Here is a 19,156-nt window from a genome sequence, read left to right as displayed (position 1 = left end):
GCAGTATAGGTCATAAAGCCTGTGCTCTCCATATAAGTAGATGGGACACGGGCCAAACTAAAAACTCAAAGTAGATCTATACATCATATACATTTCTCCCAAACATGGTTTCTGACATTTATGGTAGTTTTAGTATGCTGCTGTTTGTTCAAGTGTTTGTTTTTCTGATAAATCTGGTTTTAATTAGTTATTTAATTCTATAAAACAAAGATTTTACCACATGAGGTGTGAAACTTGCTGCCACAGACATCAGCACATTCTCACTTTGACCTCGTCACATCATCAAGCCGATGTGAAAGGACGGCTCTTTTTTTTTTTTTGTCTGTGTGTGACTCCAGAAGTCACAGCCCAAGCACGGGTATTCAACCACTTCAGACTGAGCTGCAGAGATCACCTCAGCTTCACTTCTGTACAGTCAGGGTAAGTGGAGACGCATTGTCCATCTTTATATACAGTCTCTTACAGGCATGTCTCTGACATGCCAAATAGCATTGGAGAAACACTGGTTTGTAACATAAAACAGCTCATTTGAAGTTTAAATCACCTGGTCCGTTTGTTTTGGAGAGGAGGAGACCTCTGTGGAGAATTCAGCTTCCAGTAAAAAACAATGAAACAATGAACAACAATGAGCTTCAGCTGGTTGGAGTCTGTGATCCTCACTGCTAGATGCCGCTAAACCACCCTAAATTTTACACACTGATCCTTTAAAGGGTCCCCAGCAAAATGCAGAAGGAAGGACTAACTTACCCAAATTATAAAATGCATATTTTTTTTAATCACCTTTAGTTGAATGTAGCCACACAGACAGTTTCTGTTTATAGATTTCTACCTCCATCAAAATGCAACACATTATTTATAGAAACATATCTTTAATCAGGATAAGCCACAGAATATGCTTTTCAGTGTTATATTCAGGTCAGTATGTTAGTCTGTTGTTGCTTGTTGATGCTTGATGGTCTGCTTTCAGCATAGTTTTTGAACCTTTGGGTGATTCTGGAGAATATTCTGGACAGTGTTTGTTATTGATTTGGATTGTTGCAATAAAAATAAACATACATTTGAATAAAACAAACGTATTTGCCACTCCCATGTTGATAAGAGTATTAAAAACTTGAAAAAAAATCCCATTTAAGGTACATTTAGTTTGAGTCATTTGATTGCAAGTTAACTATGACAAATCATGCATTTACTTGGGATTTTAATTGATTGACAGCCCTAAAATAAATATGATCACTTATAAGAATGTTGATCATTTCAGGCTGTGACTTCCAACCTTTTTCATTTATGTTCTCTTCATACAAAACAGCGTCCGTCTACTTCCCCTTTATCACAGGCTGACTGAGCTGTGAGCAGTCATGGGTGTAGATTTTGGGGGGAGATGAGTGCACACCCCCTTTGTGGTGGTACTGATTCCCAAGATTTCAGCTGGTCAGGAAGAAACCTGTGAACCAGTTCACACCCACGTCATATAGAAAATATTCACCAGGAGGAAGAAATCTCACAAGAGAGGTCACAATGGGAAAAATGTTTGTCTTGTTTTTTTTTTATTTAGTGTCTTTTCATTTATTTTTAGGGTCCGGGCAGCTAAGCTGCCGGGACACTATTGTAATCCTAGGTATTCTTCTTCTTCTTCTTTCTTCTTCCGAGGAAATCATACTTCCCATGGGTGGAAACTCACCAAACTTTGCACAAAGGTCCAGTCTCATGCCAGATATCCTCAGCTGTAAACTCAAGCCAATAATCCTGATGGTGGCGCTACAGCAAGCGTCTAAAGTTTGAAAATTCACAACAAATCAACCATACGTGCTACAACTTCACAACTTTCATCAAACTGTAGCCCCAATACTGACGAAACTTTTGTACATTTAAACCTATTAAAATTATGAAGTTCATCACTATGTTTTTTTCAAAAACTGTAAAACTTCTTAAACCTATCTCCTCCCACAATTTTTGCTCAATTGACACCAAACTTGCTACAGAGCATCTTCAGACTGTCCTACACAAACGATCCATACAGATTTTTGATTTATCAAAAATTGAGCCTACAGTGCATCAAAATGTTTGACTGTAAACGGTACTGTAAACATATACATGCAAATTCTTGCTAAATAAATCTTCAATGTTCATGAAAAAAATGACAAAATTCTAGAGTCATGGTAGATGATGTGTGGCAAATGTCAGAATTTTATCTCAAAAACTTAATTTTTGACAGCATTTTGAATTTTGCTCTAATGTGAACAATTGGAGTCAATGTAAAAATGACAATTTTAAACATCAGTTTTTCACTTATGGAGCAAATCAATCATTGTTACAAACAAATTACCAACATCTCCATGCTGTCTAGATGCAATATGTGTATTTTCAGATTTTTGTCTTAATAACTGAATTTTTTACAGTGGTTTGAAATCTGCTTTTCCATGCAGGGACGGCTGCTAAACCTGCACGTCTGGCTTAGTCAATTTGTGAAGCTACACATGAACTGTCACTGATTAATTAGCTCAGTGAGATAGAAATTGATTCTTAGTCTCAGAGGTTGTGAGTTCAAGCCTCAGCTGATGCAAAAGGCAGATTGTGTTGCTAAATGTCTTCCAATTCTTCTGCTTGTTGCTCAGAATTGCCTGAAAATGCCCGGACCCGACCCATCGCTGCGCAGCAGCTATAACTGTTTGTTTTGTTGTATTTTCGGTTGCCTGGTGTAACATCTTGGTCGAGGGACTAATGATGAAAAGAGCCTTTTGGCTGATTCTGGCCTTTTTTATACCACGGGTATTTATTAATTTGCACCATTCCTTCTTAAATAAACTAAACTAAACTAAGAGCTGTCCTGTTGAAAGTGACCTGGTGGTAAGGTGCTCTCTAATATTCCCCTGCACTCAGAGGCCGTTTACACGTACACGGTGATTTTGATAAACGGAGACATCTTCCTTCGTTTGTGCCCTTCGTTTACACGCAAACAGAGATTTCTCCTCTGAAAACGAGTCTTTCTAAAAACTCCAGCCAGAGTGGAGATTTTGGAAAACTCCGGTTGTGCGTTTGCATGTAAACTGAGATAAACGGAGATAAACGGAGATAAACGGAGTTATAGGCAGCCGACGTCACAGTATGCGCCGTAACTTGCGCCTGTGTCAAAAGTGTGACCTATGTTGCTATGGTGACAATGGATACATGGAAGGCTTGAGCTTCTCGTTACACTGCCACCTACAGGTGTGGCATGCTCTTGTGTATATATACACGGGTAAGTGTAAACGAAGATCTTTTTGAAAACGGAGACGGTGAAATGTCCGTTTATGAAAATAGCCAGCAACGTGTAAACAGCCTCTCAGGTTTCAGAACGCTCACAATCACCCTCAACCAGAACAGCAGCAAAGAAGTCAAAAAAGGCCTCGACACCAGGGTTTCTGACTGACAACATATGCTGACATGAGGTCTGCATCAGGCTGACGAAGGATCATAATGACCTGTGCGTGCGTTTTTCCACCTCTCTTAAGCCCTTTGAGAGGGTGTCATCACATCCTGATTGGACCAGAGGAGAAATGAACCAAGCTGCTCTCAATTCCTAATCAGGAGTCAGTACTAACAGCCTGCGAAACAGGTGATCTGAATTACTCTACAATCGACTCTGGGGAACTGTGACAGTCCGCTGAAATGAATTGGGAAATGAGAAAGCACTCAGTCATGTTCTTGTTATTCCTAGTCTGGCTGTCTATTTTATTCGGCATTTTATATTACTGTACTCGTTTACTGCATTATGTGTTGCGATATGTATTCTGAACTTTTTAACTTCTTAATCGTAGACTAATTTTTAGTCTGGTTTACTATTATATTTGGCACTTTACACTTACGTACTCTTGTATTGCATTGATGTGTTGTGACCTGTATTTTGAATTGTGCTCAATGCAGGGCGTCCTTGAAAAAGAGAGCTTGCTCTCAATGGACGTCCCTGTTAAAATAAAGGCAGAAAAAAAAAAAGAAATGACTGCAGGTTCCAGAGAATGAGGAACTGATACATCTTTAATAGTGAGAGCAAACCCAACTCCCAAAACCATGAACGTAGCCGAGGATTTTCACTTTGACAAACTGCTAGTATGTGCCTTATAGCTGTAACAATGTCTTTGGTAAAGTAGGTGATGAGTCAGAAGTTGAACACTGTGACAACCTGCCATAAAACACAAAGAAGATGAAGTAACTGTTTACAGTTGGATGAGATTGTCACCACAAATTGGTGCATAAACTTTGACCAGAATTCAGGACATTAAGTGTTTGATGCTTAAAATTTCTTAGGCGAGGACCCCCAGACCCCCTGCTGATTATGTGTCCCCCTGTGTTGAAACAAACCTACGCCCCTGTGAGCAGTTGAGTTACAAGTTTGTCAGTCAGCACTCTACAGCAGTACATTGCTTAGCTTCAGTGTCAGACTCCTGTGTGCTTCTCCAAACTGGGGGTGTGCGGTCTGATATCTGCTGTAGGTAATACAAGGACAACTCCACTTCAAAAATTCTGAACTCTTCTTCTGGTTTCAGTCTTTCGACCGTGTGTTGAACCTGCTGCAGGGATTTTCTCTCATTCAGACACAAGAGCTTAACTGAGGTCAGACGTTGATGCTGGGTAATTACACTGAACAAAAATATAACCGCAACACTTTTGTTTTTGCTCCCATTTTTCATGAGCTGAACTCAAAGATCTAAAACATTTTCTATACACACAAAAGACCATTTCCCTCAAATATTGTTCACAAATCTGTCTAAATCTGTGTTAGTGAGCACTTCTCCTTTGCCGAGATAATCCATCCCACCTCACAGGAGTGGCATATCAAGATGCTGATTAGACAGCATGAATATTGCACAGGTGTGCCTTAGGCTGGCCACAATAAAAGGCCACTCTGAAATGTGCAGTTTTATCACACAGCACAATGCCACAGATGTCGCAAGTTTTGAGGGAGCGTGCAGTTGGCATGCTGACTGCAGGAATGTCCACCAGAGCTGTTGCCTGTGAATTGAACGTTCATTTCTCTACCATAAGCCGTCTCCAAAGGCGTTTCAGACAGTTTGGCAGTACATCCAACCGGCCTCACAACCACAGACCACGTGTAACCACACCAGCCCAGGACCTCCGCATCCAGCATGTTCACCTCCAAGATCGTCTGAGACCAGCCACCCAGACAGCTGCTGCAACAATCGGTTTGCATAACCAAAGAATTTCTGCACAAACTGTCAGAAACCGTCTCAGGGAAGCTCATCTGCATGCCCGTCGTCCTCATCGGGGTCTCAACCTGACTGCAGTTCGTCGTCGTAACCAACTTGAGTGGGCAAATGCTCACATTCGATGGCGTCTGGCACGTTGGAGAGGTGTTCTCTTCACGGATGAATCCCGGTTTTCACTGTTCAGGACAGATGGCAGACAGCGTGTGTGGCGTCGTGTGGGTGAGCAGTTTGCTGATGTCAACGTTGTGGATCGAGTGGCCTATGGTGACAGTGGGGTTATGGTATGGGCAGGCGTATGTTATGGACAACGAACACAGGTGCATTTTATTGATGCCATTTTGAATGCACAGAGATACCGTGATGAGATCCTGAGGCCCATTGTTGTGCCATTCATCCATGACCATCACCTCATGTTGCAGCATGATAATGCACGGCCCCATGTTGCAAGGATCTGTACACAATTCCTGGAAGCTCTGGATCGGCGTATACGACAGCGTGTTCCAGTTCCTGCCAATATCCAGCAACTTCGCACAGCCATTGAAGAGGAGTGGACCAACATTCCACAGGCCACAATCAACAACCTGATTAACTCTATGGGAAGGAGATGTTTGTGAGGCAAATGGTGGGCACACCAGATACTGACTGGTTCCCTGACCCCCCCCCCCCCCCCCAAGTAAAGCAAAACTGCACATTTCAGAGTGGCCTTTTATTGTGGCCAGCCTAAGGCACACCTGTGCAATATTCATGCTGTCTAATCAGCATCTTGATATGCCACACCTGTGAGGTGGGATGGATTATCTCGGCAAAGGAGAAGTGCGCACTAACACAGATTTAGACAGATTTGTGAACAATATTTGTGAGAAATGGTCTTTTGTGTGTATAGAAAATGTTTTGGATCTTTGAGTTCAGCTCATGAAAAATGAGAGCAAAAACAAAAGTGTTGCGTTTATATTTTTGTTCAGTGTAGGTTTTGCACAGTTGGTGTTCAGGTCATCCTAAAGGTGTTGGATGGGGTTTGAGGTCAGGGCTCTGTCAAGCTCTTTCACACCAGACTGGGAAAACACTTTCTCTCTGGAGCTGTTGATTCAAAGTTATAACACACTGCTGTCTGTGTACTGTGACGTTAGTTTCCCTTCATTGGAATTACTACTAAACTTCAGGGATATCAATGTGTCCATTCAGGAAGCACAAGTGATTGTGAATCAGTTTCAGCTGCTTTGGTGCAAATCAAAGTGACAACAGGTGCAATTGAGAGGCAAAAGCAAGACCACCCCCAAAAAGGGAATGGTTTTACATGTGGTAACCACAGACAGTTGCTCTCTCCTTATCCTTCCTGACTGATTCTGCTCTAGTTTGGTCTTCTGCTAGTCTCCTTGTCACTACTGGTAGCATGAGGTGGTACCTGCAGCCCAATCAGGTTGCACAGGTAGTCCAGCTCCTCCAGGATGACACATCCATACGTGTATTTCTGCTGTAAAGTTTGATATTTTAACATGCGAGTCTATGGGGATTGACTCACTTTTGGAGCCAGCCTCTAGTGGCCATTAGAGGAACTGCAGTTTTGGACACTTCCACGTTGGTTTCCACTTGATCAAGATGCACACAAACAAAACACACATGCGAGTGGTGGCTCAATATTTGCTTGTCATTTATTTACGCAATATATTTATTAATATATTCATTTACAACATCTATAAAACACCTTTTGCATAAATTATGCTACTGAAAAAATAAAACACGACTGCGCAGCCAGTTTCCTTTGCCTAGTAGTTGGTTGTAAAATGAATACTGAGGAGAGACTTTGTGAACTGCAAAGGCAAACAGAGGTACAGTGTTGACAGAGATCTTGTTTTAGTGTATCAAAAGTCAGTCATTCGTGCTGTGGGGCTACCTGCAAAAAATACATTTGAATTAGGCTAATCTTTAATCTGTAAACGAAGTCAAAACCTTTGGAAATGCATGGTTAGTATGAATGGTTCCACTTGATTCATGTTAAACCAAATTGCAGTCTTCCTCTCAGTTTGTTTTCTGGAGACTGAATTCAGGATTAAACCTTGTGATGGACGTTTCTTTCTGTGATGTGTTGTACTGTGTTGCAGACGAGCTCCCCAGTATCCAAAATCCATAATAACAATCTTTAGAAAAAAGAAAATCATCATGCAACATCTTGAACATCTAGGCAAGTGCAAGCTAATAGTAAGTATCCAATACATTTTCTTTATTTTCTCTCTATTGTATATAAAGTCAAGTTGGTCCACATACGATAAAAGACACAACGTAATAATGAAGATTAAGAATGAAGTCCATCGAGCACGTGTTGGGACAAGTACCCAAACTTGAGTTTAGGTCTGGGGTTGTGTCTGCTCACATTCTTAGTTAAGACTTTGTGGAGAAAACGAAACAAGGAAATACACAAACGTCTGGAGGGAACTGCCATGACAACAACTTTGGGTTCTCTAACTTCTGAAATGAAAGCCGGTGTTCAAATAGTGGTCGGATAAATAAAGGCTTGTCGCAAAGAAAGAAGCCAAACATTGAGTTGTGGTGGAATTTCAATACGGTCTCACCCCGAAGTCGTCAAATACCGGCGCCTGGGCAGAGACTTGCGCATCAGACACCAAGATAAAAGCCGTCCTTTTACGTTGCCATGAGTGTGTAACGGCACCTAATGGCGTCAGGGGGAAAGTGAAGGGATGTAAAAGTCAGAGTAGGGTGGGCGGGTCCAACAATCACAGACTTTCACTCTTGAGCCACTGTTTGCTTCCCGTATGACAACCCAGTCTTACTCCGAAGTCGTCGAAAGCTGGCCCTTGGGCAGTGACTTGTAGCGTCAGTCAGTGATGAAAAAAGTTGGCACGATACAAAACCGGTTGCTGTTACAGTTTAACGGTGCTCAGTGGCATCAGAGGGAAACGCGATGGGACAAGAACGAAAGTTAAGGCGACGAAAGTGCAAAGATCGGTTGGGAAGGGTGGCGGATGGGTCCAATAAACACTGACTTTCACCCAGGAGAGTGGAGCTCACTTCCCGTAAGATTATAACAGCCAAACCTTGTTCTTTTTTCCTAAACCAAACCACGTGTTTGTTGTAGGAGGAAAAAAAAACGTCAGTTGTATGTAAACGATAAATTTCGTGTGAAAAAGGAAGTGTGTTTGAAAGAAGACAATGCATGTAACAGTCCCAGACGGTCAACAGATGCACCCAGGTTACTTTGCACGTCATATGTAGATGCGGAACGTCCATGACCAAATGTTAATATGTGACGAGGTCGGAGTGAGAATGTGTTTGGATAGCTCACTTAATATATTCAGTATGATGTACATTTCCACAGCACTGATCTCATCACTATGAGTCATGTCATTCTCACCACTCTGCTCTTCTTAACACAAACGCTGTTTTTATTCATTAAATCATTGCTTGTGCTTTGCCTTTTTTTGACAACTATAAGTTGCTGTTAATTTCTTGCAAATGTTTCAAAATAACAGCTTACAGAAAACAGCAGATAAATATCCTTTGACTCTTTAAATAATATCCTCACGGTTACTAAACACAGAAACACTGGACTCTTCTGGATAACGCAACGTTCCTTTACCTTTATGTTATGACCATCACTTTTAAATTTCAACCTTGTTTCTGGGAAATTATGTTTTGTCCATCAATTTAGCAGCCAGAGGTGCAGAGAATTCAAAGTGCTTCCTGTAGCAGTTGTGAACAAATCACGCTGCTCTAGCCGGACTGACCCAGAATCTAAAAGTGATATTGATTTAAGCTGCAGACTGTAAAATCATTTTCCCCAAAAGCGTAACTGTTCACTTCTGTCCTCCGTTAGCGGAACATGTACCAGATTTTTGGAATAAATCAGTGAAAGAAAACAGCATTTCTGACACTGAGAGCAGCAGTGTGGTGAGTAAGACGTGACTGTTGCTGTACAGATGGAATCAGTGCTGCGGAAAGAACCAGACGTCTGGTAAACACGGAGGTTTGAGTCTGCATCAACAGGGGGATGTGTCTGACTAAAATTGGATCAAATAAACTTTAAAAATGAAACATTAGAAATTCAGATTCAAATAAATAAATCTGTAGTTGAGGTAAACAAAGGCCTCGGCCTCTCTTTGACTAATCATGATAAATCATCTCTTGAACCGTCCTGTCTGTTGGCAGGATACTCTAAATCTGCTAGTTACCAGGCTAATGTATGGAGAGCTTAAAGTGCCATTAAATGTCTCTGCTTTCTCCCCCCATTTTAAAAGCCGTTTTTCATGCTGTTTTATTAGGGGGAAAAAAAACTGTGCTTTTTACTGTGCTTTAGTGAGATATTATAAAATGCTGCATTGTATGGCGCTCTGGTAAGTTATTTTAAAATGCTGCTTTTTTACTGCATAACATAAATGCTGTAAAAGAAAAAAAAAATTGTACAGCGTTCATGAAAAATAAAATAAAAAATTCTACTTTTTACAGCATTTTAGTGAGTCAGGGAAAAAAAAGCAGAAAAAAGGACACTTTTTAACAGTTTCAAAGAAAATATGCTGTTAAAAAAAGGAAAGAAAAATGGAAAAATGCTGCATTTTACAGCAATTTACTGAGTTATTTAAAAAAGCTGCTTTTTACGAAGTGACCAAAAAAAGTACAAAAAATTGAGGTGAGTTATTTTAAAACCCTGCTTTTAATGGTGCTTTTACATTTTTACAACTTAAAAAAAGCTTTCCAACACCACTTTTTATGGCAAAAAAAAAAAAAGCCAAGTGCAATTTACTGTTTAAAAAAAATAAAATAAAATAAAAAAATTAAGTGGTGAGTTATTTTTAAAGTGGATTATTATAAACGCTGGTTTTTAAAGAGTTAAAAAAAGGTGAATAATATCACTCTTTATGGTGTAGAAAAAGCTGTTAAAATAAATGCTGCTTTTTACAGCGCTTTGGTGAAATATATTAAAATAAAATTTTTATGCTAAAACAAACAAACCAACCAAAAAAACAGCACACTGTTTTAAAATTATTTACCAGAGCATCCTAAAAAGTGGCATTTTTGTTGAATAAAACTGAGAAAAATGCCTTTGTAAAATAAATTGGGTGAAACAGAAGGGTTTAATGGCATCTGGGCTTTCCATACTTCCATGGTGTTTCACAAATGACGCCGTGATGGGACTTCCTAAACAAACACGTTTATCAGCACAGCCACACAATAACTGCAGGCCTTCACTTATCCTACGGCTTATCACGAGCTACTAGAAGAGCTGGAATGAGTGTCACGAGGTTTACAGGATCTTCTACTTCCACAGACGTCTGATTTAAGATGTGATACAACCATGTTTTTCTCCAATCTACATTACAATAGCTGAGATTCATTATAGTACAGTCAAATAACATTTGTGGTTATATAAGTCTAAGTTTCTACCACTCTGACTTCACGGACATTTCTGATATGGTAGTGATTCTAACCCTGTTGTGAAGAACACAAAGTGCAACGCTGAAGAAAAGGAAATATCAACAAACAAAAAGGTGCATGTCCATAAACGTATGTGGTAGGTAGATTCTAAAGCTTCAGTGCAATACAGATGACATTTTAAAAAAGCACTTTCTCATGGTTTCAGTGCCTCAAGGCTTTCATCCCTATCTGACAGAGAGCGGGCAGCACAGTCCTTACATCATGTCACAAAGAGTCAGAGCATGTAAACAGAGACAGAGAGAGGGACATTCAGAGAGATGGAGTTCACTTCAGTTCCTCACAGTCGTAAGAACGTGTTCTGGGCCACACTTAAGAGCACAGCAGGCAAACAGGCAGAGTCAGTTTGGGGAGGAGAAAGGACGAGAACATTAAGGTACAGAGTTACAACACGAGACAGGCCCACCTAAACACAGGCAGAGTCGAACGGAGTGGTAATATACATCACGTACTGTCTGCCATGATCCCAGTGGAATGTGGAGCTTTCAAACACTGGTGGCTTTGAACTCTGTGAGTTCGGTGTGATCGCTGTCCAAGAGCTGTGGCTTGAAATGTTCACAAAATCATATAAGAACGTCTAAAATAAATAGCAAAGGAATGTTTGTGTGGAGAGGAGGAGCATCATCCAGCTAACGCCTACGTAAAGCACATGTTTAACTTCACATTTTAAACTCTGGTTATATCAACTTGGAAGTTGTTCTTATAATTTTGGCCATCATTTCTATCAGTTATCAAACAGGGTGAAAAACACCAGCAGTCTGACGGTAAGGCCGGTTGTAAATAAGCTGACAGTTTATCCACTTTACATAAACGACTTTTCATTTTTCTGGAGTTAAAACTAAAAATGAGCCCGTCTGAAACATTGCTTACAATCCTTGAATGCAAAGGAAAACTGTGTGCGCATAACTACGCCAAGTAAGATGGGTCAAAGTTCAAGATCAGAAGTCTGTCTGTAAACTGATCAGTTCAACTTCCGCCTTTAATTTCTCCCCCAAATATGGTTGGTTAACCTGAGGGTTTGTGAGGGAGCATCACTCTGACTGTCAATGCGCAAATAGTCGGGCGCATTGTAAAGAATGCCAAGAAAGGCAGGCGCATTGAAAGTGAAACTTAAGTGTTCATTTTACTGGGTCTAAAAGTTTGCATTCACTTGGCAGCAGCTGCTCCTCTCTGATCTAATCAGCTCTGAATGGCTTGGGCCGCTGCTGAGTATTAAAAACAAGACAAAAGAATTCATGGAGAGCTCTGCCTGCGCTGCGATCACCAACTGCAAAAAACTCAGAATGTTGTAGAATTTCACTTACAATTAATTTCGTTTTTGAACAGTATTCGAAAAAACACAGGGATAGACATTGTTTCTCAATTAAAACTCCATTCTCACATCTCGAGTTGCTAACAGGACTGTAAACATTATCTGACATATATATGGAGGTCTTGGGCTGCTTATCTGTTATCTGGATACTAGCTGGCTACACCAGAACCATTGACTGTATAAAATAATGGGCCTACGTGATGTCACCTGTTGGTTTGCGGAGTTCTGCATTTCAGCCGTCGCTATCTTGTGCTATCTTTTTTAGCCAAAAGTAACCAGTAAGTAATTCAGACCAGAGGGGGGAGCTGTAGAGTAGTTATATAAATATTGACCATTTACAGTTTTCATGAATGTTGTAATTAGCTATGGTTACCAAAACTGTTTTTTGTACCAGGTTGTTAACATGTTTACTTGTGCTCTAAAGTTGGGCATTTCAACATGGTCGGTCTATGGGGATTGAGTTACTTCTGGAACCAGGCCCAAGTGGCCATTTGAGGAACTGCAGTTTTTGGCACTTCCTTGATGGTGTCATTTTTCAGCCTTGGAGGTTGCTGCTCAAACTGTATCCCCCAAATATTGTCCGTTGCCCCCCTGCAGGCACACTGTGGTCAGTCTGATAGGCGATGGGTTCTGAAATTGACATACAAGTAGTCATGTGACCCACTGTGGAGTGACCCATATTGGTTAGCACAGCTTTACAAACTAATTGTCTCACTGCTGGTGTTTCTTGACATGTCTGACTTCTTTTCAGCTATGTCACTTTGTTCTCGAGTACAATGTAATTACTGCTGATAGAAATGATGGGCAAAATTACAACAACATTGAGGGAGCTGAAATTATCCTCGAACTTTGGCAAGACTTCACTGGAAGGCCTCACAAGGAGTCATAAAAACAGAAAACTGAGACCTGTGTTCAGACAACACATATATAAAATGCTTTTAAAATACAAATCACAAAATCAGTGGTATTCAGCACCGAGGCGGCCATATTGGAAGCAGTGGCTGAGAAAATGTGGGCTTTTTTGGGTCAGTTCACCCAAATTTAAACAGATCCAATTTTCTTAGCTTTTATTTTGTCTTTGTTCAATCTATAAGCACCACAAATTAAATTCCATTCACCTGTGTTAAATTGGAATGGAGTCATTAACTTTGGAGACAATATCTCAAAGCTTGATAAAATAAAACCAAACCCGTCTGCATGGCGTGATACCTGGGGTTGCTTGTCATTAACTCCTGCCTACATTTGTACTTGGATTATTTTAGTTTCTTGTAGCTAGCATGTAGTCAGCACGATGACAGATGTCCACGACAGTTCAAGCTATAGCTATGTGGGCTTTGTGCAAACACAAAGCCTCTATATGACGATGTAATGGGACTGAAAACATCCTGAAATGTATATCACATTTCTAATGTGACTGTAATGCAAATGAAAGCATATCATTTTTTGAAATGACGAACTCTTCAGTCGTGATGTCCAACGGTGAACTTGAACAAAGATAAGAAGCCTCAGTCTGTGGTGAGGGGGCAAAGACAGGCAGACAGCTCAACGAAATAAACTTTGATCAGTGTAAACGGGGAGCGGAGTCATCTGAGGGACTGACAGGATGGACTACAGAGTTTGACGACTGCTGGACATTTTCACCTCGGTCAGACCCAAAGGACACGAAGGGTCCGACCAGGCAGAGTGTCCCGCTTAATGGCTTGGGTTTCAGTTGGCTTCAGGTTCATAAATATCAACAGAGAAAACAATGTAATCAGCGAAATTTGATCCTAAGTCAGCTCGGGACAAAACTACTACCTCTCTGGCTCGGCTTGGAAATCAGATTTTTTTTCAGCTTCGCCCCCCCTTCGCATTTTCAGGCCCGAGTCAGGACAGAGGCAGGACGGAGTCTGTAGAGGACTCGATGTGCCGGTCTTCACTGAGGCAGGGGGACGATGACATCCACGTAGTTGATGGGGAAAAAGCCGGACTCGCCGTTGATCATGCCCTCGTACCAGTTCTCGTCTATCTGGTTGGTGAGGATGATGATGTCACCTTCTTTGAAGCCCAGCTCGCCTTCGTTCTCTGGCTCGAAGTCATAGAGAGAGCGGCAACACGGCTGGTCCAACACCTCCGACTCTGCACCGACAGAAAACAGTATTACATGACTGTATAACTATATCACTCCAATGGTTTCTTTCCTACCTTTCTGCGGCTGGGAGGAGTGTTCGTGTTTTTCAGGAAGGTAGGAATTGTTTGTAACATACGTCAACATGTCATTGGAGTCACAGGACTCTGTTTATTGACTGACTATGCTAAAAGTTAGAGACTATCTCCAACTTCTGGTTTGGCCACAGAATCAAACGGCCGCAGCTCATAGCAACCGCCACAGCTTTCCATAACAACTGCATGGCAGCTCGCCTCAGGCCGTACTTCACCGCTGCTTGGTGTGGTTTTTTTGACACAAGGCTGCACCTTTTAATTACTTTCGTTAAGTAATTTTTTTTAACCACAGTTTTTTCAAAGAAAACAATAAGACAAGTCAATAAAGACAAGAAGACGAGGCAATAAAATGTCTGAAAACAACCTAATATGACGTCTTTTCATTGCTTTGACAAAAACTCCAGCTGCTGACAAAACCATTTAAATGTGGTTGAGTCGATGGAGTTTGCTCAGTTGTCAATACTCAGTACTGATACTGAACCATCTCCATGACAACCAAAGCAAACTCCACTTACTGATGAAGGTCATGAGATGTGGTTAAAAACACAATAAAAAGTTATTAAGTCTACCTTGAGTTAAGATTTTTTAAAAGATTTTTTTGTCATCTCAATGACAACTGAACAATTCACTGATGAAGAGTGTGAAACACAGTTTGAATGATTGACCTTGAGGGGAGGGGTTTGCTCATTTGTCAGTATTCAGTATTTTATACTGAGACATCTCCATGACAACTGAGCAAACTCCATCCACTGTAGAGGTATAGTATGTTTTTCTACAGGGTTCACACACATTTTTACTTATTAATTTTGTAAAACTTTTTTCATAACGCTTCCATAATATTTTACCCCACATTCATGATAAGTAGTTTAAAAAAAGGAGAGGCTGTATAGATATCATAGGGCACAATATCTATTACACCAGTATGCTGTGCCTTCAGACAGGCACTGCAGCAAAAATGGAGAATATGGAAAGGAATGCCTTTGTGTGTGCACATACAGTAGGCACAAAGTGGTAACATTATGTGGCATGAAATGTGTGCTGACGCTGGTGGTCTGTTTAGCAACCTCTTGGCTGTCTTAATGTTTTTTCCCTTCATCATGGCTGACCAGAGCTGCCTCCCCCATGTTGTGTGGCCAACCTGGCCAGGGTCTGCCTCTCTCTTGAGCAGTGTATTATATTTGTCTTTGAAAGTCATGCTGATACGCCACTGGTGGTGCTTGCTAACTTTACTAGCATGTAAACTATCTGCATACTAGAGCTGCACAATATATTTTTTATAGTCATTCTGTTGTCGAATTCAGCAATAACGGAAGCGACTGTAGTTTACAAGATCATGAATTAACTTCACACTCATTTTAAAGTGTTGTTTGACCCTCACATCTGCGTTAAAAGCAGCTGCATCATGGCTTGATAACGCAGGATTCATTGATCAGCACAGATGTGAGTGCAGAGTCAGTGTGTGTTACTCACGGTGAACATTGCCATTGGTAGTGGGGCTGTCAGGCCATGACAGTGGGACAGAGGTTATATGATCAGCTGGGTGAGATGTGAAGACAAATGAAGATGGTGGTGAGCACAGGACAACACAAAACAATGCACACACTCAGATTATGATGGAAAAATCATCCTAAATGTGCTGTTAAATCTGCAGTGTGCCACTCCACACTGCAGGAACACTAGTTGTATCTGACATACACCAGCAGAGGGCAGCAATGTTTTCTCAGATACTGCCATGAAAGAGATGAGGAGGTAAATCTCTTTTCACCTGGTATCAACATGTGTGCTAACCACAGTGACTCCACTTTAAAATAAGGAGCTTAAAGAGACAAAATACATGCCCTCAGTTTGTCAGCACACAGGTTGAATTATGTCTCTAGATCTGAGTGAGCGATCGAGCTTCCTTTACAGTTACAGCTTGAGTTTAACAACAAACACAGTCAGTAATTATTCTATAACAGTGTGCATGATGATCTGCATTTGGTGAGGGAAGAGAAATACACTGAGTGCATTACATGTGATCCAGCCACAGTGTGTGTGAGACGTCAATAGCAGGTGGGGGGGAGCACACATGAGCAGAGCCTTAACACTATAAAGGAATACCTACTTTTCCCATTGACTGTGTGGTTGATCTGGATATCTGTAAGGGATAGCAGAAATAAAATGTACACTCGAACTTAAAGCAAACAATGAAGATGGGGCTGACAGAGAAAATCACAGAAAAAAAAGAAAAAGCAGGGGTGAGATAAAGACAGGTGTGTGGCAGCTGTACCGGTGGATTTGAGAGAGGAGCTGTAGGTCAGTCCATTGTGCTGACTGTTGTCCAGGGTCTCCATGCTGCTCCTGACGGACTTTGGTTTGAACTCTCTTTTGGGCCGGCTGCTAGCTGTGGATATCCTGAGGTGAGAGGATAACAGGGTGATAAAAACTTGTTCCATTTGGCAAAACAAATCAGTTTTCTCATACATCACAGGATGAGAGAAAAGTATCGTTTGGGTTTTGGTAGTGAAACAGATATTTCATTGGCTGTGGTGTTAAGACAGTTAGTACGGTGCGGAGCACTAATCATGGCCGCTCTCGGATTGATCCCACGTGTTGACAAAAACAACAACACACAGTCAGTGTGTGGCTGTTAGTGTGCCTCCATTATGACAAAGAACATTGAGTGAAATGACTTTCTGAACAGCAGGACCAGAGCGAAGCTGTGACTCTCCCACAGGGCATGAACACTGCAGAGTAATTACTAACAGCAAAGTGAAGTGTGGCCTTCAGTACCTCTTCTGCAGCTTTCCGCTGAGCTCCTCCAGGATCTCACACGACTGCCTGTGGTACTCTACGGCCGCCTCGATCAGTGCTGCCAGCTGGCTCACCTGCTCCACCTGTTGGCCACAGGAAAACACAAAAACACGTGCGTTAAATTCCCCTCTAGCAATGTGACATAACTCCTTAAAAACACTCTGGCACACACAAATAAAAAAACTCACAGTGTTAAGTGGTGATGTGACTTTCTGTATACTGAACGTCAGCGCACTGGAAAATAATAACTAGGCCTGTCTCTTCACAACGTCGTGTGACTCACACTGAAGTCTGAGGCTAAATTCTAAAATCTTCATCTTTATTTCAACAACTGCAGTAAAAATACAACCTGCCTGTTTGTTATTTATTTATTTAGATGTCTACAAATGAGCACATATGTACAACTTTTCATGAAAACCTTGTCATAATTGCACCTGACAAACTTGATGAGCGTATCTTGTTTGGGATGAGGTCAGATCAGGACTCGAGATGTATCACGCGTCTCCAACTTGCTCCTGGGACTCACGCTGAGTAGAGCGTTCACATATCACTGAAAACAATCCCACCTCAGAGCATGGTTTGACTGCTTACTCATGCAGCACTAACTTTCAGAAAAAGGTAAACTCCTAGGAGAGAGTGCGACGTCTGTGTTTTAAAGCACTGACAGATGAAATGATTTGCAGTTTTCTGACAGCTGCAGTCGGACATACTGAGCTGAGAAAAACAGAATGAACATAGCTCAGCGCATCAAGTGCACTGCAGCTCGTCAACAGATGACCACACAAAATTATTACCATTTTTATTGAAAGATCTGTACCTCCTCCACCTCTGCGTTAGCTTAAAATCATGTGTGGACACGGACTAATTAAAGTTGATTTCCCACCTGAAAAGCCCATCTCCAGAGCTATGACTCACCAGCCAATATCTTTTTGGCCTTTATCTTTATATTAACGGGACTGTGGGCCGTTTAGCTCGGGATATTTCACGACTTCAACAACAAGTCTCTCCTCATCCATTGTTCATCACACAAGAGAGACACAGCAACAGCTACAGAGGTCTCTTTATGCATCAGAGGTGAGGAGAGGAGTCGAACTGCCATAGGAGCAGAGAAAGAGCTGCTATAGGAGCTGGTCTGTACAAGCAGAGAGCGAGTGGGGGAAAATGAATTTCATACTCGGGGTGATGGCAGCATAAGCGTTCATCTTCTCTTAAACATCAACCTTAAAATGTTAACACACTGGTGTGGGGTTGTACATTTAAAGTAACAGGGGCGTTGTTCACTGCTGGTGGGTTTTGGCCTTAACTGTGTGGTAAAGCATCAGTTTTGTTATTAGTTTACTGACATGTTTTAACTGCTTTATGTTTAATACTCCCCAATTTGTCTATTATTTATTTAGAAGTCCTGTCCTGTCTTACATCATTCTCCAGGAAGTTGAACATGCTCCTCTCGGCCAGCTCTTTGCTCTCGTCAAACTTCTCCACAGCCTGTCGGATCTCCTCGTCTGGAATCTTCCCCTGACGCTTCTTCTTATAGTCAAAGTCTAACCGGCGGCCCTCCAGCTTCTTCAGGTGGTGCTGCAAACACAAACAACACATGTCAAAACTGTTCTTCAGCAAACTCTCTGACTGACATAACAATATTAGTAACAATACAAACTCACACATCCTGCATTTTCCCTGGATTTTGCGTTCTTGACTTTCATGATATTTTTTGGTACAGACAGCTGCAGATGTGATGCAGCAGCTCAGAGGAGGAGAGACTTTCCACCATAAGGCTCCGAGATAACATTATCTTCTCTCTTCTGCTTGGAAGTGGTGATTTTACAGCTCACAGCAACTTAATACAGCACAGTCTCTGGCTTTTGTTTGATATGTAGTATCAGAAGAAAATGTTGATCCACATTTCCGATCCATTGTTATGACAATTAGATTGTTTGCTACACTGCGTGAATGAAATACGTCACACTGAATGTCCTGGTTAGCCTGTTCAAACTTTCAAACTTTATAAGAAAAAAACAAAAACAAACAAACAACAAATTACTGAATATTCATATTAAAGTTAAAGTTAAAACTTTAACTTTAATATGAATATATTGAAAAGCTAAATCTGATTTGACTGACATAATTCTGAGTCAAGTACAGCCCTACTCTCTCGTGACCATGCCATCGTGCAGGAATTTAACCTGATATTTTAGACACTGAAGAG

The 19,156-nt window shown here is 41.2% G+C and overlaps 1 protein-coding gene across 2 annotated transcripts in view; it reads right to left on the bottom strand.

The window, feature by feature from the left end:
* Window positions 1–6,832: 6,832 nt before the first annotated feature.
* sh3gl3a (SH3-domain GRB2-like 3a) overlaps window positions 6,833–19,156 on the bottom strand; it is a 48,472-nt gene continuing 36,148 nt past the window's right edge. Inside the window, exons 6-11 of one of the 2 annotated variants that reach the window (XM_049561877.1) lie at window positions 18,367–18,525; window positions 16,930–17,033; window positions 16,427–16,551; window positions 16,262–16,294; window positions 15,628–15,693; window positions 6,833–14,073 (exon numbers count right to left, since the gene is read on the bottom strand). In XM_049561877.1, coding sequence (XP_049417834.1) covers window positions 13,871–14,073; window positions 15,628–15,693; window positions 16,262–16,294; window positions 16,427–16,551; window positions 16,930–17,033; window positions 18,367–18,525 — 690 coding nt within the window. In that variant the 3' untranslated portion in view covers window positions 6,833–13,870. The remainder of the gene's footprint in view (window positions 14,074–15,627; window positions 15,694–16,261; window positions 16,295–16,426; window positions 16,552–16,929; window positions 17,034–18,366; window positions 18,526–19,156) is intronic. The other variant, XM_049561884.1, reaches the window with a different exon arrangement.

Source organism: Epinephelus fuscoguttatus, linkage group LG2 (assembly GCF_011397635.1).
Source record: "Epinephelus fuscoguttatus linkage group LG2, E.fuscoguttatus.final_Chr_v1".
NCBI lineage: Eukaryota > Metazoa > Chordata > Actinopteri > Perciformes > Serranidae > Epinephelus > Epinephelus fuscoguttatus.
Note: the sequence above shows the minus strand (reverse complement) of the source record. Positions and strands in the feature narration are given on the sequence as shown.